This window comes from Natator depressus, chromosome 9 (assembly GCF_965152275.1).
Source record: "Natator depressus isolate rNatDep1 chromosome 9, rNatDep2.hap1, whole genome shotgun sequence".
Taxonomy (NCBI): Eukaryota; Metazoa; Chordata; order Testudines; family Cheloniidae; genus Natator; species Natator depressus.
In genome coordinates this window covers 11,250,178-11,271,141 of record NC_134242.1, presented here as the reverse complement: position 1 = coordinate 11,271,141, position 20,964 = coordinate 11,250,178, and the positions used below count along the sequence as shown (strand labels likewise).

Here is a 20,964-nt window from a genome sequence, read left to right as displayed (position 1 = left end):
TTTGCTTAAATATCACTGCAGTACAACCTGCTAGGGCATCCAGGCGTCTTAGCAAAGGACCCAGATAAAGTCACCTATAATCTTTGACCATTTCTCCTTTATTCTTACTGCCCAGGTATGTGGGAAACCTTCCGAGAATATTCGACTACTCCCCTCTAGATCCAACACAAGATTTCAACACGCAGATGTAAGTGCCAGGTTCCTATTATTAAGCATATTGAGCCAAGGATGCTACAGCAAACTAGCTGTAAATAGTAGGAGAGCATCTTGACAGGGGTTGGGGAGAAGGACAGGGGAGGAGGAATGATAGTTATATATTCCAGCCTAGCTAATTGAAGACAGTAAAGAGATTTCAAGGAGTTAAAGTTATTGTCAGTTTCTTTTCTCCAAACCTATAGGAAAATCTTTGTCTTTCTGTTTGTTTTTCTTCCCCTTCTCCCTACAGGGCTAAATTAGGACACGGCCTCCTTTCGGGCCAGTACTCTAAACCACCAATGAAATCTGAGCTTATTGAACAGGTGATGAAGGAAGAACACAAGGTATTTGACTGAGCATTCGCAGCCTTGTAACTAGGTAAAAGTGATGTCCTGAGAAAAGGGAACAGGTGCTGGCTATTGGAGAGCGTGGGGGTGCAGTTGATCCCATGTGGCATGTTTAGCAAGGTGTAATATGCAAGATTCCCCTCAGGAATCTATTAGTCAGCAGCTATTTGTGCAAAGTTTTAAAGGGACCAGGTTTTTTTTTGCTAATAGGATATTCTACTGCTCCAGCTGTGCCATGAACTCTTGTGCACATTTGTAAAGGGACAACAGAAGGCTATTTTAGAGAGCCCTAAATATTTGGGACTGAACTCCTCAACCTGGCTAAAGCTCAAAATGAAGGATAATGACCCAAAGGACCTGATCTTGTCACCAGTGAAATCCAGGGCAAATCTCCTGTTGATTTCAGTGGCATCGGGATAGGTTTCAGTATGGTGAACAGAAGAATATTTAATGGTACAGGAGACTTTTGTCTCTGTAGGACTGACTTCTTTATGGTAAATAATGCAAATAATGCACTTTTATGGCTTCTGTTTCATAATTCACCACTTCTGATTAGTGATGGGCCAGCCTAGGAGATGGTGTTCAGATCTCTGTCTAATCTGGAGTTAAGATGGGGCATAGTTCATATCTAATGGTGTGGAAAACTTGTCAGATCACAAAATGTCTGCTGTCTTCTACCCTGGAAACACAAGAGTAGAGGTGGCTTTCAATACCCTCCATCCTGCTGCCACTGGAGTTTCAAGGCGGTACAATTGTGGCCCATATCTATTTTATGACATAAATCATTTACAGTAAGAAGAACTGATAGCTGCTTTGTGTGGAGTGGAGATCAGTTTGGGTCTAAAATAAAGGCAGTCATAGAGAGGCACAGTGTATTACAGTCAAACATCCGTAATATATAAATGACAAAAGGGGAGAGAAGGATTTTTTTCCTAGCCTGTCTCACATAGGATCTCATCCATCCATAATAATGAGCACTCGTAGTGTGGAACTGACCTTTTATTGCAAACAGTGGAGCCACATAGGCAGTAATTTTGCAGTAGTAGAGACATTTTGTTTGTAGTTCCTGAAAGTCCAATATTGTCCTTGTCTCTAATCTCTGGTTTGCTGTTGCATCGTTCCTTTGTGGCATGAAAGTCAGATCTTTTTCTAATGCTGCATAAACCATTGCTCCTTTTTCAGTTTGCTTACCAGATATCCAGAGCCAGCCAAGGTTGGTATTGCTGCGTCCACCTACCTCCATATTAACTTATCTGCACGCTCTTCTCTTTAAACAGTGGGTACCTTACGCTTTTATTCACTCAACAGTCAAGCAGCCTATCAAGCCTCCTGTATATCCTACTATCCGTTGATCCTTATCACATCAGTCATTTTTGAACATGACCTATTAGGCTCAGTTCTTGTGTGAGCAAGGTTCATGGGTGCTGTCTGGTCCCTGGTAAATAAGGGGCATCAGCTAATCTCCTACCTCGTCTTGCACAAGTGCTCAAGGGAAGGGTTACGGGAGCTGGTGAGGTGGAAGAGAGAGAATGACTTTGGGGACATCATTTGCTGTGGGGCAAGGAGTGCAGTTGCCGCCCCCCAAATCTTGTTACAATCCCCCCCTTGACTTTGGACAGGGTCTTTATGAAAGCAAACCTTCCTCTTCCTCTCCCCCCCCCCACTTGAATTTTTCTGAAGTGATGCCTCTGTTTGGGAAAATTTCCCTGTTTGGGAAAATCAGGGTCCTTGCCCAAAGCTGTGAGGGGGGGTAGGTTGAACCCCCAAACTGTGGGAATTTGCTTGTTTGCTTTCTGATGGTTAAATTATTTTACTCTAACCCACAGGGATTCATAGAATCATGGATTTTAAGGCCAGAAGCCGACCTCCTGCATAACACAGGCCATAGATTTTTTTATCTAGGGTGGGCCCTGGCTGGCTGTTATGGTTATTTTTTGCTGAATCATTCCACCAGCTTACACTTTATAACAGCCAAGGAGGAATCCAGGATGGGGTTCCATCAGCAGTTATTCCCAGGGCAGCCAAAGGGTGGTGCTCCCAGCAGGAGTGAGGAAGCCCTTTGCAAGTGGTGTGGACTTGCAAAATGGGGCATTGCACACCGTGTTCTAAAGAGGTAGCTCAAGAGGGGAAGTTTGGATTTTGATCTCAGCTTTCCCAGGGCTCAGTTGGGGGCACGAAGTTGTGAGGCTCTTGGTTGGGCCCATTACAACGTAAGGTGTGAGCTCTGAAACGTGTATCCAAATCTGGGGAAAGAGGGTGCTAGACACATGTCTGGGGCTCCAGTTCCATCCCATGTTAACCGTCATGTTCTCTTGCGTTATGTGGCATCGCTGTTTTTTGGGCCCCTCATTGACCACTGGGCAGAGAAGTTCCCTCTCCTCCCCAGGAGCTTCTCCACAATAGACTGGGGCTAGGATCATCTGGGCATATCTCACCGAATCAGTTCCCTGCCACTACAGGGGCCTCAGACATTAGAGGCACCTTGATCTTTCTTGTTCTCAGTCTGTGGCTCCCAGCCATTTAATCTAACTAGTCATTGGGCTCACTATATGGGGACGTTGGTGAACTTTAATGGCCTGTGTTATACAGGCGGTCAGCTTAGAAGTTCTAGTGCAGGGATTCTCAAACGTCCTTGCACCGCGACCCCCTTCTGACAACAAAAATTATTACATAACCCCAAGAGGTGGGACCAAGAGCCCACCTGAGGCCTGCTGCTCTGAGCAGGGGAGCCAAAGCCTGAGCTCCACCACCCTGGGCGAGGGGGGGCCAAAGCCCAAGGGCTTCATCCCTGGGTGTGGCGGGGCCTGTAACTTGAGCCCTGCTAACCAGGTCTGAAGCCAAAGCCATGGTGGGGCTTGCGTTTGGGCTTGGGCTTAGAGTGGCTGGGGCCAGCCCTGGCTACCCCACTAAAACTTCGGGGTCCCAACCCACAGTTCGAGAACCACTGATCTAGTGGTTCCTTTTGGCCTTAAACTTTACGAAACCATGGACCACAGTTCATCTTTCCTCTGTCTGCAGGGGGTATCATTAACTCATGTTTCTCTCCGTGCCTCCCCCCACCCCTCTTTCAATTCAAATCCTAGTGCTTCTAGGCTTCCCCTATTTTCTTCCGGCAATCCCTGTTGGTGGGGTGACTTTGTAGTATCCTGGAAGCAAACTCTTAGTTACCATGAAAATACAGTGCTGTCTTGCCACGCACATGCTATAGAGGTTTATATCTGTGCAACTGTATAACCTCAGTTTACTTTGACGCTGTTTTGGCAGTTAAATTTTGGATCTAGTTTGTATTCGTGTCCCTGCCAACCTTTGTTACCCTGAGCCCAATACAGAACATGAAATTTAACCAGAGGCCAACCCTCCCTCCCACCAAGGTGGGATGTTTGGAAACAAAAGGTCAACTTGTAATAGATACTGAAGATACTGTATCTGGAGGGGAACTTTCTTTCTTGGAAGAAGCATCTATGATAAATTCCAAGATGTATTTTTAGATCTAACAGAAGCTGGACATGCTTTTGTCACAGAAACAGTGACAGTTGTCGTAGTTACCTATATTATACCCCTCACCATCCCCACTTTCTTTCTGATGCTACAGAAATTTCACCCTACCCGATATTCTTATTTAAAAGGGAATTTGTCAGTAGACAGATTTTGAACAAAGGTGGAATCTCTGGTTTGCAACTGTGGTTTGCATAATCTAAAATCATATCTCAATGAATGCTGCTCCTGAATGATTGCTTTGCCAGTGGTTTATTCCTAGGTTTACAGAAGCTTTGGTGAATCTTGCTTGCCTTTCATTTATTAAAAGTTAAGAACTAACGTTAACGGTTCATTAACACTGAGAAATGGAGGACACAATTTTCAAGAAGTACAACACCGCAGTGTTAAGATGTCTACAGCGACTAACTTGTTGCATATCCTATGTATGTTTAACAAAACAAAGGGTAATGTGTTACGTTTCACATTTAATGGGATGAGGGGGATTAGAATGAAAACTGCATCTCCACTTTAGCTACAGCATTTGCTACTGTGAATGTTGTAATAAACTATCCAGAGCTTTCTGCAGAGTAACATTTGGGGCTAATCTCTGCCAGTTAATTAAATAGAAAGAGCTCCATCCATGGGCACCAAAGAATATGCATTGTCCATAATTTAGTAGATTCAAATGTCTTCCTGTTTAAGCAGTTTTTAACATGGTGTCAGGAGTGAAACAGTTTTTATTGTTTTAATTCTTGGTTGTACTCTGGCCTTGTTTCGAAAATTGGTGGGGTAGACGTTTCCCACTCTCGCTCCCTCTGGTGGAGCTGCACTGGTGGCATTACAATGGTGGGAATTTTGTAGCTTAATGCTACTGTAGACCTAGTGCACATTTTGCCCTCCAAGGTGTTTGCTCTGGCATTTGCAATGAATGAGTGTAATTGCCTAGGGATTTTTGGCCAAACCTGTAAGACTGTTTCCTTAACGTCTGTTTTTTGTGTGTGTAACATGAATTTCACATCTTTAATCATTAGCATTTTTCACTGAGTGCAAATGGGCCTTTAACATCCCGGGTCTTTGGAATCCAGCCATAAACTGATGTCAGTGGATGCCGCCTGTCACAGCATTTGTGTGAGATTTGGAGCGGTTCAGTCCGCTCTCTATATCTAGCTAAACTGTTTTGCAACTGTTGATGAGGAAAGTATGCCCAGTAGTCTATAAATATTCCTGGTTCTGTGGGGTTAGAACCTTCTTTCCACTACTGTAAAGCAGTTTAGGAAGAGCAGTGGGCTACTTGGAGCCATGTCAACATAAAAAAGAGGCCCAAAGTCTATAGAGTCACCAGCAACTGATCTTTCATTCGGGACTTTGCCACTGATCTTGTCTTTTGGCTTAACGTGATCAAGCTTCCCTCTGGTGGAAAGGGCTTGCTGTGTGTGTGAGATCCTCGTCTCGCGCATACGGCACATTTGCACATTTTTCTTCTCGCTACTCAGATGGTTGAATAAAAGTTGCATTTAAATGGCAATGGGGCTTAATTCCAAATTCAGTGCACCAAAAATCTGGGCAAGCCTGATTGGGGCCAGACAGTTTGCTTGTTTCTAAGTCCTTCTGTCGTAGAAGGAAGCAGGGTATATAGTTTCTCCTTTGATGCAGGGCAGTTGAGGACACCACTATGATGCACAGCCCAGTATTCAGAAATTCCCAGCACTATTAAGTCTCTAGATGTTTACAGAAGCCCTTAAAGAGCCTCTTAGTGTAATGATATTATTGATGTACTGCCAGCAGCTGAGCAAGCATTGTAAACTGAGGGCCTGGTTCAGATCTCCATGGATCTAAAAGGAGTTAGTCCTTGTTTATACTGGTGACACTGAGATCAGAACTGGGCCTTCGGAGTGAAAGTTTCCTTTAAAAATGTGTCATATTTCATGCTGCTTCTCCTATATTATAATGGGGTGGTAGCACCACTATACTTACTTATTTACTAGCCAGTTTTTCCAAGTGCTCTAAAATACACATGCTTGCTTGGATTGTCTTGAAAATTATTGTGCCTCGTGGGGGCCCAATCTAGGATTAGTGGTCAATTGGTAGAGAGGAAGCCTCCTTGTGCCCTTCCCCCCTGCCCACAGGTGGTCCCTACTCATGCACTATTCTTTACCGTAATTTCCTCAAAATACCACCACTTCCTCAAAAAACAAGGGAAATTCACTGTCCAAAAACTTTAACACAGAATTAGGGTTGACGGGCAGTGCCTCATTCCCTTCCAGAATGCCGGATGCACCTGTGCTTAAACCTCTGTAAACCAGGAATTACAGAGTTAAGGTTCACACTAATCCCAGTCTGCATCCTCTACTCTGCCCAATTTGAGTGAGGCCCCAACTTGCCCTTGTCAGACATCCTAGCACTCTTCCCTTCCGGAGGATATGGGGGACTGCAGGGACAGAGCACACAGGCTGCAGGCAGGGCCGGCTCTACTGTTTTTGCCGCCCCAAGCAGTGCGCCAAATTGCCGCCACCGCGGGCGGCTGCACATAGAAGCTGCCGCCGATTTGCCGCCGCTGCGGAAACACCCTAACGGCACACGGACTGCCACCCCTTGCAGATTGCCGCCCCAAGCACCTGCTTGGAACACTGGTGCCTGGAGCCGGCCCTGGCTGCAGGTGAGGCTGTCAGACCATGTTCTCACTAAGGTGAAGTCACATTTCGGGCAGGGTTAATGAACACTAGCTAGCTGCATCTGGCCTAGATTTGGCCTACTCTGCACAAACCACCCCTGAGTTGCCAGTTGTTACCACCTCTGGACCCACCTCTGGACCCTTGTCCTCAGGATTCCCTCTGGAACAACACCTGCGCTTTGCTTCTGTCATGTAGCGTGCTGTCTCATGTAAGTACTGTTGTAAGCGCTCCCCACACCAATCTATGCAGCTGTGCTGAGTGCAGTGAAGGGCAGTTGGAGTGTGCAGATAAATGAGAGAGTTCTGTTGGTCACAGCACATAATTTAGTTATTCCTCATGTCTTCTTATTATAAGGCGGCCCTGGCCGAAGCATAATTACAGTGGCTCCACAGGAGCTCTTGCCAGCTTTAGGGGACATAGAGGTGGGTGCGGCTGATGTACACCCTAGTTCTTTGTTTCCTGGTTTTCAGAGATGTAAGTATAGGTGCATTTGCTGTTCTGGTCAATCCGAATGCTGCATTTACAAAGCTTTTAGGCAGTGGTTTAAGAATCAGATTCAGTGGCATGGCTTTATTTCCTGTGGCACTTTGATTATGAAATCTAACTTTTAAGGTTCGAGCCAGTGTGTAATTCCGACCAATGTGCACAGAAGTGCTTTTCAAAAATATTTCTTTCTTCATTTGTTTTTAGCCTCAACACAATGGAATTTCTCCTCGAATGTTTAAGGCCTTTGTAAGCAAAGGGCACCCAGAATTCTCCTCCAATAGACAGCAAGATGCACAGGAGTTTTTCCTGCACCTTATAAACCTAACAGAGGTGAGAAAGTGTTCACTACTTCTTCTCTTTATCTCTGCTTGACATGTTAGGGGATCAGATTTCAGAGAAACAGGACAGTATGTGATCTCGTCTTTTTTTTACAAACCCTTTAAGGCCTTGGCTACATGAGAATTGCACTGATCTAACTAAATCAGTTTCTAAACCAGTGTAAAAAGAAAAGGAGGACTTGTGGCACCTTAGAGACTAACAAATTTATTTGAGCAAAAGCTTTCGTGAGCTACAGCTCGCTTAGTTCAGTTGATACCATTTGAGCATCATTAAACAAGCTATGAGTGCTATAAGCAAATATGACTGTCACTTTCAACAGCTACCCAGTATACAGTACAAGTTGTCAATATATTTATAATTATGAAGACTGTGAATGTTAAATGGAGCAGATATTATTATTCCACATATTTATATCCTCTTCTGGAGCAGATATATCACCCTGTCTAGCTCCCTTACAAATATCAGTTGTATGTTATTGAATCATTATGGGGAAGATGGATTCCCATACTGAAAGCAAAGTGTCTGTTGTATGAAATGTTACTCCCATTAAGCTGCAGCTCAGTTCTGCAATGCAAAAGAGTCAGCACTAATGCTAATACTTTCTTTAAAAAGAAAAGGAGTACTTGTGGCACCTTAGAGACTAACCAGAAAATTTACAAAGGAGACAACCAATTACAATTTAAAGCATAACCTCCCCCCAGGATGAAGGGTGTTTGTTCATGTGTTACGCTCTGTGTGAAGTTATTCAGATCTGTGTCATACTGTTCAATGTCCCAAACCGTGTACACTGATTATGGGGGTAGTGAGTAGATCTTTTCCTGTGAGTGCCTGATAACAGACATTCACTTGCATAGCAAAGAGAAGGTGTATTTGAGTGGCATTCCAGCTGGATAATTAACTAAAATTGGCTTGTGCTGTTTCAATGCAGTTCTCAGAGCATAAGAGTAATAATCTGGTTGCTGAAAGGATTCTGTAAGGCACATTCTACCCAACATATTTACTGTAACCTGCCTTCTTCCTGCTCCCTACTGTTCCTTTCACTCCATGCAGCACACCTATATTCACGCCCCCATTCTGCAAGTTACACTGTGTGGGCAGACATCTGTGTCTCCTCACAGATGTCAGTGGCAACTTCCAGGCTCATGCAGGGGTCTCCCAGCATGGACTAACATGTGGCCCTTAGGGGGTGAGCTCCTTGGGGCAAGGGTGGTGTCTTTTGATGTCTGTAAAGCACTTTGCATACCCTGGGCTCTGTGATGCTACTCTAGTGATCAGGTCTGATCTTCCCTGCAGAGAAACCGCATTGGCTCAGAAAACCCCAGCGATGTTTTCCGGTTCCTGGTGGAAGAACGCACACAGTGCTGCCAGTCTAGGAAAGTCCGATACACAGAAAGGGTAGACTATCTCATGCAGTTACCTCTGGCCATGGAGGCAGCAACGAACAAAGGTAAAGTCAAAAGGGTGCTGGTGGGCTGGCTTGTTGGTCCTGTCTGTCTAAAATCAATAAAGGAAGGCTGATAGGGGATGGGCTAGGGTTAATATAATACTATGTCCCTGGGTTGGTTGGCAGCAACCGGGATCTATCCTGGGAGCTCTGAATCTTGGAACATGATCATCTACTACTTGAGCTAAAAGACCCAGTTCTGTTAGCTAGGGCTGTAGCAGGCGCATTCACCTTCATAAGTGGCCCATCCACATTGAGTTGGTGGTGGGCTACATAGAAGCTGATCAAGAATACAACATTCCAAATTGTCTTGCATGCCTACAGGGTGTGCATATGTGTAGACTCAGGGCCCCAGGTCTGCCTGAGTATTTCCAGAGCATGGGGAAAGTGCTGCAAAATGAAGAGGACTCCTCTTTCAGAAAGCCTTTGACAAAGTCCCACAGCAAAAGCTTTTAAACAAAGTAAGCAGCCGGGAGATAAGAGGGAAGGTCCTCTCATGGATCAGTAACTGGTTAAAAGATAGGAAACAATGGATAGGAATAAATGCTCAGTTTCCACAGTGTAGATGGGTAAATAGCATGGTCACCCAAGGATATGTACTGAGACCAGTGCAGTTCAACATATTCATAAATGATCTGGAAAAGGGGTAAACAGGGAAGAGGCAAAATTTGCAGACAATACAAAATTACGCAAGATGGTGAAATCCAAAGATGACTGCAAAAAATTACAAAGGATCTCATAAAACTGGGTGAATGGGCAACAAAATGTCAAATGAAATTCACTGTTCATAAATGCAAAGTAATGCACATTGGAAAACATAATCCCAACTCTACGTACAAAATGATGGGGTCTAAATTAGCTGTTACCACTCAAGAAAGAGATCTTGGAATCATCATGGATGGTTCTCTGAAAACTTCCACTCAATGTGCAGCGGCAGTCAAAAAACCTAACAATATGCTGGGAACTGTTATGAAAGGGATAGAAAATAAGACAGGAAATAGCATAATGCCACTATATAGATCCATGGTATGCCCAAAGCTTTAATACTGCATGCAGTTCTGGTCACCCGATCTCAAAAAAGATATATTTGAATTGGAAAAGGTTCAGAGAAGGGCAATGAAAATGATCAAGGGGTATGGAATGGTTTCCATATGAGGAGAGAGTAAAAATATTAGGTTGTTTGGTTTAGAAAGGGATGATCAAGAGGAGATATGATCGTGGTCTATAAAATCAGGAATGGTGTGGAAAAAGTGAATACAGAAGTATTATTTATGCTTTCACACAATACAAAAAACCAAAGATCACCTGATGAAATTAATAGGCAGCGAGTTTATTGTAAAGAAGAGGAAGTACTGTTTCATATAATGCACAACTAACATTTGAAACTCACTGCCATGGGATGTTGTGATGGCCAGAAGTATAACTGGGTTCAAAAAAGGACTGGATAAGTTTATGGAGGATAGGTTCATCAATGGCTATTAGCCATGATGGTCAGGGATGCAGCCCCATGCCGGGAGTGGAAGATGGAGTGGATCGCTCCATAATTTCCCTGTTTTGTTCACTCCTTGAAGCTCTGGTATGGGCCACTGTCAGAGACAGGATAGGACCACTGATCTGACTTAGTATGTCCTCTCTTTTATTCTTATGTTCTCTGGCATGCTTGGTTCAGTTTGCTGTGTTCAATCCTGCTTTAATCTGCCACGTAGGTAGACAAAATGCAAATTTTTTAACAATGAGAGTAATTAACTATTGGAATTAATATGCAAACTAGATACCGTTAACTTGGGTTTGAATAGAGACTGGGAGTGGCTGGGACATTACACATATTGAATCTATTTCCCCATGTTAAGTATCCTCACACCTTCTTGTCAACTGTATAAATAGGCCATCTTGATTATCACTACAAAAGTTTTTTTTCTCCTGCTGATAATAGCGTATCTTAATTAATTAGCCTCTTACTCCACCTTTTCATGTTCTCTGTATGAATATATATATCTTCTTACTATACGTTCCAGTCTATGCATCCGATGAAGTGGGCTGTAGCCCACGGAAGCTTATGCTCAAATAAATTTGTTAGTCTCTAAGGTGCCACAAGTACTCCTGTTCTTTTTGCGGATACAGACTAACACAGCTGCTACTCTGATAACTATTAGAACAGATTACCACAGAAGGTGCTAAATTCTTTGTCACATGGAGCTTGGCTATCTCCTAACAGACCTGCTCTTGTTGAGCCATAGTGTGATGCAGAAATGATGCAGTGTGATTCTCAGGTCTGTGTTATGCAGGAGGTCAGACTAGATGGTCATTTTGATCCCTTTGGGCCTTAAAATCCATGAATCTACAACCACTTTTGTTCTTTTCTGGAATAAGAAACTGATGAACATTAGGAGACAAAATTGAACTTTTGTGACACTGTAGGCCTGGGGGTCTGGATTTCCTAATTGTAACCCATAAGACAGATTTCAAATGCCATGGTGACTTCTTGTGAGAAATATCCCATGTCTTGGCACCATAAAGGGTTGAGTCTCCTTTCAAGAGGAGGGGGCTTTCCATTAAGGGAGGCTGATGTGAGCCTAATCTTTGAAAAATATTGCAGACTTAGTGACCATGGCTGCATAGATCTACTTCTCAATATTTTAAATATTCCTACAACAGCTCAGTATTCAGAGAGAATCTTCTCTTTTACCTGGGCCTTTCTTGGGTCAGATGCTGCAGTTAGGTGGGACAGCTCTTCACCAGGGTTTGTTACAGTTCCTTCAGAGTCATCTAGTCCAAGCATTTTGCTTAAATTTATTAGGAAACAGAGGAATGCAGTTGACTGTTATAGAAAAGTGTCATCACTTTCTTTTCAATTGCAGAACAACAGAAATTGCTTATAAAGAAACAGCAAAACTTACATTTTTAAACACTTGTGTGGCACTTCTGTGACAAAGCTGCATCGAAAACGTGAACACAGATTTTCCTCTTGCAGTGTAACTTATGTGTATGGGTTATCTGCACAGTTACACTGATGGTTCTTCATAGTCAATATTTATTTATGGTAGTGCTTCAGTTGGCTGTCCGGGCCCAGTTGTGCTGGGCAGTGTGCAGATATAGAAAACAGAAAATCCTTGCTCTGAAGGGCTTACAGTCTAAAGACATGAACAGCAAAAGGGCAGAGCATATGTAACGCTGACAGACCTCAGTCGGCGGCAGGCAGGATCGAACTTGGGACCTCTGGAGCTTAGTGTATGAGTCTCTACTGCATGAGCTAAAAGCCAACTGGCTGTTAGCTAGAGCTGTAGAACAGACTCATTAATTGCTCGTTAAGTGGTCTCGGTGCCACTAGATGGTACAGAACACCACACCCAGAAGGTATGTGGGTTACACATAGGCTACAACATACAAGCAAATGAATGTGGGGAAGAATTAGCCCAACTTTTTTAGTTACATGTATTCTAGGGGTTCTTTTTTTGTTTTCTGGATTTTAATGAGCTGGAGAGTGAGGGAGTAGGAAAAAGAAAAGGAAAAAAAGAGGAATAGCTGCAGGTTGTCTCCTGTCAAGCTAGACCAGCAGGCTTGGTTTTGTTGGCATCATGGTAGAGGTGAGTCTGAAAGAGGGAGTATGAGGTGGTGGCTGTTTGTATTTTATCAGGGTGTTTTCCCCATGCATGAGGAGCAATGGGAGAGAAAGTGCAGTGGTATGTAAGGGAGAGGGTGGTTAGGAATGGCGGGGAGCATTGGTAGAGTGAGGATGGGGGTTCATATAATGATAGGCTGTGGTGAAGTTGTGCAGGGCCCTAAAGGTAAAGACAAGAAGTGTGTGTTTGATGTAGAGGTGAAGAGGGGAACCAGTAAAGAGACTCAAAGAGGGGCCCTGTTGTGGTCGGTAAATTTACCTTGGTTTTGCTGTTCTCCACTGTTTCTTTCACATCAAGATTTAATAGATTTTAAGGTCATAAGAGGCTATTTGAAAACCTAGTCTGTCCTCCTGCATAACAGGCTGTAAAATTTCAGCCAGTGGTTCCTGCATGGGGCCCGTAACTTGTGGTTGAATTAGAACATGCATTTTAGAAAGACATCCAGTCTTGATTTGAAGACTCCAAGGGAGGCATTCCTTGGTAATCTGTTCCAACAGTAAATATGTTCTGTTAAAAATTTGCATCTTATTTCCAGGAGTTTATAGCTCAGGAGCTTTTAGTTTTGACAATTTCTGGTACGACTGACCATCACTGGCAAAGTAAGCACTATAGTCCTGCCCAGTATATAACCCTGACCAGTCAAGAAAGCACAATGGATGGCTAGACCAGCAATGGTTTTCAGAGTCGGATTGAGCTGAGGACGTTGGCAGAGAGGCATAGCCATTTGTACAGAAATAAAAATCCTGCCACGAAGAATTTAATCACTTGTTTCCAAGTGTTCACACTGCCCTGTCCTCTGTGTGATCAGAACCCTGCTAACCAGAAATGTGTTTAAAACATGGCTGTGATCCTGATGCAGACAGGATCTTGATGTCTCCTGGACATATTTAGACCCATATAAAAGTCCCCCCCCCCATTTTTTTTTTTAAATGATAGTTTTGTATTTCAAAAGCTGGTGAGAAGTAGGACTGCAGTGAAAGATACTGTGGCGGATAATTGTTCATGTAGCCTTCAGCGTCATGTCTGCTTCTGATCAGATGAATTAATTGCCTACGAACTGAAGAGGAGAGAAGCAGAAGCTGCTAGGAGACCTCCACCAGAGCTCGTCCGTGCCAAGATCCCGTTTAGTGCGTGTCTGCAGGCCTTTTCTGAACCAGAAAATGTAGAAGACTTCTGGAGCAGTGCCCTTCAAGCAAAATCTGCAGGAGTTAAGTAAGTGTGTGGTTCCATATTAAAAGCACAATGTGTTCATAATATAGTTTAGTTTACCACTTGGCTATGATACAGCAAGAAATAGACAGTGATGCAGAGTCAGTTATGGATCAGGATTGGTGATGAGGCTCATGAATGTCAAAGGTGCAGATTAGTACAGCTCTGCCCCAGTAAGAAGTGTAGTTTCCCTTTCAAAAGCTTGTAATGACCCCCAGAGCAACAAATAAATAAATCATCTTTGTTGAACTTCAGGAATCATCTTCATTTGGATGTTTGTAGCAAAGCTTGTTGTTGTTATTTGTTATTTATTGGTATTACAATAGCACTGAAGAGCCCTAGTCATGGAGCAGGACACCATTTGCTTGGTGCTGTACAAACAACAAAAGCCACTCCTTGTCCCAACTTGCTTACAATCTAAGTATAGACAGCAGATGGATACAGACAGACTGATGGGGGAGTACAAGGAAATAAGGAGATAATATTGGTGATAGGCAGGGGTCTCCGCCTGCCAGCAGCCTAACTGTTGTCAAGTTTCTGTAAGCATCATGAGAAGGGAGAGTTTTAAGGAGGGATTTGAAGTTGGATAATGAGGTAGCTTTGTGGATGCTTATTGGGAGTGTAAAACTTAGTGGCTTGATAAGTTTCTGCCCGCCTTTAACCTGGGTCCCATGCAGTAGCTAGTGGTAGAGATCTATGTTTCCAAACAAGAGACCAAGTATGGATCTCTGTCCCTTGTCTCTTGTTGTCCAGCTTTGTCTGAAGATGCTCTAAAGCACCACATGCAGCCCCTAGGCAGAATAGGGTGGAGCAAATGGAGGTAGAAGTTCTTCCTTGATCAGGCTGTAGGGATGAAGATTTCAAATTGCAGAAAGGGCAGGACTAAAAATTTGGTTTCTGATATATATGTCTGAATTTCAGCCAAAATACCCCAGCATGCCTATCAGTGCTGTAGAGTTAGGATACGTTTGTAATACTTAATTATTGTTACTTATATGGTGCCACTTTTCATGGTGCTTTACAGGCAAATATAAAGAGGAGGAACCTGCCTCCATGCGGTTTACAATCTAAAGTCAGACCAAAAATGTAATAAAAAGGGCTTGGACACAGAAAATATTGGGTGGTCAAAGGAAAATAGAAGGAAGGGTACAGCCATAGGGGGCATAGCTTTATGCCAAGAGGAAGTGTTAAACAGTTGGGGTATTACAGAAGCTTCAGTTTGTCTTCAGTAGGCCCAGCAAGTGGTCTGTTTTGGTAGACTGCCTTCTATTTTTAGCAATGCCAGCAATTGGTGATACTCTTTAGTGTACAGTTTCACCAGCTACACCATATAGAAAACAGGCAGACAAACACACTTGGAGGGAAAGAATGTAGGAAAAACCAAAGTGTTTCATACATTAACTGTGAGCATGTCCAAAGGTAGTAAAGAATATTCTGTTATTCTAAACAGAGGCAGGATTAGGTTGTATTTAAAAACAAAACAAAACAGGTCTTCAAATACATTTGTATAAAAATAAAGAAGAACGCACTTGTTTTCCTTAATTTAACAATTTGCAAAAATAGTTAGCGTTCATATAGTCCTTGTCATCTGTAGATCTCATTTAGAAACAGCATTGGGGTCTTTGGGTGCTTGTAGGTAGATTACCTACTAGCCAATGTTCCTATTTGTAAAAAGATAAAGTCATTTATATATATATATATAATATAAAAATTACAGTGTGAACACATAGCACTGAAAATTTATCCCCCCAACAGGGAGGTTCCCAGAGTTTGGGTTCCGGTCCAAGAGCTCAGGCTGTAGCCTGAGCCTTAATGTCTACACCACAATAAAACGGCCCCTTAGCCTGAGTCCCATGAGCTTGAGTCATCTGATATGAGCCAGCCATGGGTGTTTAATTGCAGGGTAGACATACCCACAGGTGTAAAACTTTTCATGTTAATGTGGCTGAGACCGTGATCTGAGGCATCGCAATCTGTGTTCCGTAATCTTGTTGCCCTGTTTTATTAACATAAGTTTCTTGTGTTTCCCAGAACATCTCGTTTTGCTTCATTTCCTGAGTACTTGGTAGTGCAGATAAAGAAGTTCACCTTTGGCCTTGACTGGATACCCCAAAAGCTTGGTATGTATCTTGCATGCTTTCCTCTCCCTCATTTGGTCCAGGTTCTCTTGGAAGCCTTATGTACATTGGCGAGTCTTGAGTTTGTAACAAAATCCAGTGGGCTCCTCTTTTCATAAAGGGCCAGACCAGAACCCCAGATCTGTGGCATAAGAAGCCAATTTTACGTTGTCACTTTTCATTGTAAAAGTGTCTTTTAAAAAGTGTCCTGAACTTCTCATTGGTGACTCCGACTAACAGTTTAAGGGAAGAGAATCGTGGCTGTGTTTGTAGTGTGGGTATTGAGTTCCCCTCACTGTAGCATGTAAATTGCAATACAATGTACATGTGCTGGAATGCATCAATAATCTTTTCCTGTCTGGGTTTGCAGATGTTTCCGTAGACATGCCAGACCTACTAGACATCAATCACCTCCGTGCTACAGGACTACAACCAGGAGAAGAGGAACTTCCCGACATTACTCCACCCATTATCATTCCTGACGACCCCAAAGGTACTGTCCTCTACCTCCAGGATCTGTCCTTCCATCCCGCCTTCCTCTGCCTGGATAGTTAGTCTCTTTTTCTTCACCTCTTTGCTGGTTCATGTGAAGCCTCTTTTTGGATGCCATGCTCCAACTGTGCAGGCACAGAAGCATGGCTCTGTGAATGAATATAGGGTGTAGATAGGATCGGGACAGACCAATAATAATGCACTGCTGGCCTGACTTTTTTTTAGAGGTGCTGAGCACCCACAGCTCCTATTGGTCGAAAATCAGTACATGGATGCTGCTGTGGCACCTCTTAAGAAGCCCTGAATTAACTTAATCCTGTTGATAGTATAAGGAATTCACACTGTTTTCTGCAAGAGGGTAACTGAATATTTTAATTCCCTTTTTCACCCTCTCCACCCTGTCCCCAGCTTGTGTTCTCAGTCTCTCTAGAGTCTTGACAGGTGTCTAGTACGTACATATAGGAGAGTCTGTGGGGCTTGACTCTAGGACTTTCAGTGGCATCACTCAGAGAGCACTTACTTCCTAGTACCCCTCATTATTAGTATTGGTGTTATTTGGGTTATAGTAGCACCTTAGAAGTAATCGAGGATTAGGCCCCATTGTACACATGCATAATGAAAAAACAAGGCCTGCTCTGAAGAGCTCGCACTCACTGGGGTGTAGTAGATATAGAGGGGCCAGATTCAGCCTTTGAGTACAGGCTCATGGTTCCCATTTAGCCTCATAGAATCGTCATGCTTACTTATTCCAGCCCATAGGGAATGTAACTTCAGCTCGGATGCCTACTGTGGAATCCAAAGTGGTGGGTGCCAAAAGTGGAGTGGAAATTCAACCCAGTCATTTCTTGCTTTTGGGGGCATGTACATCTGAACCTACTTACCAGGGTTTTTGTGCTAACTGCCATATAAAAACCAGTGATAAATTAACCTTGGCGTGACTGTGGCTGAATAATAATCATCTGATGTGTGCTCACTGGTTTACAAGGCATGGTCCTTGCCCTCAGGAGCCCTAAATCAGGCAATAAGGTTCTTGCCTTAGGATTGCGACATCATCTTATCCAGTCCCAGCACCATCTATTAGCATGTATCAGACCAAACATTGCTTGGTGGTGGTGTACTTGAAGGGGAACAGTGCACTTCTTCAAACCAGATTCCTTAATCTGCAGCACAACTATGCTTAACACACAAGGGGTTATGTAGATTAATAGATCCCAAGACCAGAAGGGAACATTGTGATCATCTAATCTGACTTCCTTTATAACACAGGCCATAGAACTTCTCCAGAATAAAACTTTGAAAGACATCAAATGTCCTTCCATAGGTTAAGTCTGAAAGTCTGCCACTTCTTCATTGTAAAGAGCAAGAATCACTATTTATTATTCATATTGCAGTACACTGAGGAGCCCCAGTCATGAGCCAGGACCCCTTTGTGCTAGGCACTACTACAGATGTTTAACACAATGTGACATCTTCTTGCAATAATCCATTTCTAGATCAAGCCTGTCCAGTAAAAACAATATTAGAGCTTGCTTCCTCCCCACTTCGGCCTGACAGTGAAATGTTTTGTAGCTAGTAAATTCACTTTATTACCTTATGACCTTAGACACAGATTATTGAAATTTGCTTTATGATGACTCTGGTTTTGGTGTTTAAATATTTAATGTGATACTAGAAGGGATGATGCTACTCACATTACAGGATTGGCTCATTTATTTACTTGGGTATTAATAGTGCTGTTACTGCAGTGAGCTTTCCAACCATGGAAGAATGCCAATCTCTAAAATGTATTTTGGTGTCAGAGTAGAGGAATACACAGACTTATAGTGATTTCAGTCTTGTTTCCCCTCTCCAGACTACTCCCCGTGGTTTACCATGGCTTTCTGGGCATCTGGGCCTCATTGAAATTTGCATTTTCACTTGTAAAGGCTAAAAAAATTGGAGCTTTACCTTTTATAAATGAAAATAAAACTTAAGACAGCTTTTGCTGCCTCACTTCATCCATTTTGGTCTCCCTACATCATGGCTTCTTGCTATGAGGTTTACTTACAGATGGAGTTACCAGAGACATTGCATTCTAAGGTGCAAGTAAAACTTCTCAATGTGTCCACTACCTCATTTTGTTAGTCTTCTACCCTCTCAATCCCAGCCTCTTGCTTTACATAAAGAATCAGCTAAGCATGCCCATCCTGTAATGTCTGGGTGTGCAGATTACATTTTGGGGAAAGAAACAGTTCAGTTTGATGGTACAATATTCACAACATCATGGCCTTTCTGGTTTAAATGGGGTTAGGCCATTAATTATCCCATTTATTATTGGATTACAACACCAATTATGCTCTACTTTAAGCATAAGTTTATCTTTGTGACCTTCCATCAGCACAGTGCACGCTGCCCTTAAGGCACCAGACATTTTTATTACCTACAAAATTGGCCCTCTTTCTTTCCAATGTAGAGTGTAGCTGACTGTCATGCAAACTCACTTCTTCTCCTTATTTTTCTTTCTCAATTTCCAGATCGCATGATGAACCATTGGATGGAGCGTATGTATCTCATTTTTCTCCCCAGCACGTTGTGCTGAGATTTTGGCTGTTCAAACACATCCACGTGCTATAATCAATGAATGGTAGTTCTGTCTACACAGATATGCATGTCACTTTTCTCTGTGTGCATTTACGTAACACTTGTTCCAGTGTTGACTTGCACGCATTTGGGTATCTGGAGGACCCATCATAGCAGTGTGGTGCCCAACAATGAGCAGCCACAATTTCTGGTGTGAAGTCCGATTTTTATAACTTGGGGTAAATTCACTTTGGACAAAATCTTGGCGTAAAAGATTTGAGCCAGATGCACTTTGTTGTCATTGTTTAACTTAAAACACAGTTAATTGGAGTGGAAGAGGTGCTCTGAAATTACATGTGTGATTTTTTTTTGGAGTTTTATTAGTAGCAATTTAGGATAGTTTTAGATTAAAAAGCTCAATTTTCAAAATGTATGTGGGCCATGATCCAAAGTGCATTGAAGTTAATGCTAATGTGAATAAGCTTTCGATGAGGCTCCAGTTTAGGAGGTTGTGAGTATGTTTTTCAGAGAGATGCCACTTTGTATTCTTTAAACATTGTTATTGCCCACGCAGGGCTCATCTAAACTGCAAATGGGGAAGGGAATTGCCGGGGGGGGGCTGGTTATAAAATTGCTGTCCCTGATCCTGCTACATCACAGTTGTAATTTGTATGCCATGATCTCACCTTAAAAATGATCTATAACTGGCCCAACACCTTGGATCTTTGCTATAAAGGATACACCTATATTTGAGTGGGAGGTCTGAGTCCCAGCTCATATAGACATATCCACGCTAGCTCTGCTCGAGCTAAAAACAGCAGTATAACTTGAGTGGCAACTCGGGCTTGCTGCCAGAGTACATACCCAGGTGCTAGCTTCATGTGAGATACTGAACAATAGTGATGCTTAGTTGGAACATTTTGGGGGGGATTATATTTTTTTGTCTTCATATCACAGTGTTGTTCTGTGCTCCGCTGTTAAAATGCAACACCACCACCAAAAAGAAATACATTATATTTATATTTGAAAAGTAGCTACAGAGCAGAAGCAGTGGCTGCTTTTCAGATAGGGTGAAATTCACACCAGTACAGAGGGTTTACATAAAGCTGTCCCTGTGACTTATGCCCCAGGTCTTAAGTGATATGGGAGGCCTTAAAGAAACTCTGAACAAAGTGAGGAGCAGTCTTCCTCCTATTGACATCGATGAGAGTTTTGCCACAGTCCTCAAAGGGGCTAGATTGATCCTATCATGTGTCTTTTATAATTTGCTGGTCTGGAGGATTTTAGCCAATGTCTCAGTAGGCAGACAACTTGACCAAAAAATGAGAATTATTTCCAAACAGAATGTCAGAGTTGCTGCTTGTAAAAGCCGTTATAGTCAGAGAGAGAGCTACAATACTCAGAGAATTGAGGCGTCTTCACCAAGTGTCACTGCTGCAGATAAGCTACGTGTGCTCTATCTACTACATCAGCAGTGGTGTCATTACAGAACTGACTGTCCACGTACCAACAGTGGCAGATCTAGTACTCTTAGAAACTGCAAATCTCTGACAGGCCTGCACTTCAGTGGTGGGTGACTTGTTTCTTATAAATGCTTTCTGTAAAGCACTTCGGGAATTACTCAGGGTGAAAGACGCTCTGTGTAAATCATTAAGATAAAAAGCTATAAATAAATCACTAATTGCCATTATAGCGATTTGCATAAAGCTGCTTTTTTTTAAATGGATGTTTGTTCCCTGCAGTGTTAAAACAACCCCAGTGATGCAATATATAGGAAGCAGCATCATATACAATAACAAATATTACAGGAATGGACTGATTTTGACTTTACATATTAGAGTATCCTCTCTTGTAGCTCCAGATATTGATGAATCTTCAGTGATGCAGCTAGCAGAGATGGGTTTCCCCTTGGAAGCATGTCGGAAAGCTGTATACTATACAGGAAACATGGGTGCTGAAGTGGCTTTCAACTGGATCATTGCACACATGGAAGAACCAGGTCAGTAG

The 20,964-nt window shown here is 42.8% G+C and overlaps 1 protein-coding gene across 1 annotated transcript in view; it reads left to right on the top strand.

Annotated features, from left to right (window-relative positions):
- Window positions 1-20,964, top strand: part of USP13 (ubiquitin specific peptidase 13) — an 81,553-nt gene that overhangs the window by 49,517 nt on the left and 11,072 nt on the right. The window contains exons 9-17 of the mRNA XM_074963519.1: window positions 116-187; window positions 446-539; window positions 7,382-7,507; window positions 8,810-8,963; window positions 13,618-13,792; window positions 15,821-15,909; window positions 16,277-16,399; window positions 18,912-18,938; window positions 20,813-20,956. Coding sequence (XP_074819620.1) covers window positions 116-187; window positions 446-539; window positions 7,382-7,507; window positions 8,810-8,963; window positions 13,618-13,792; window positions 15,821-15,909; window positions 16,277-16,399; window positions 18,912-18,938; window positions 20,813-20,956 — 1,004 coding nt within the window. The remainder of the gene's footprint in view (window positions 1-115; window positions 188-445; window positions 540-7,381; window positions 7,508-8,809; window positions 8,964-13,617; window positions 13,793-15,820; window positions 15,910-16,276; window positions 16,400-18,911; window positions 18,939-20,812; window positions 20,957-20,964) is intronic.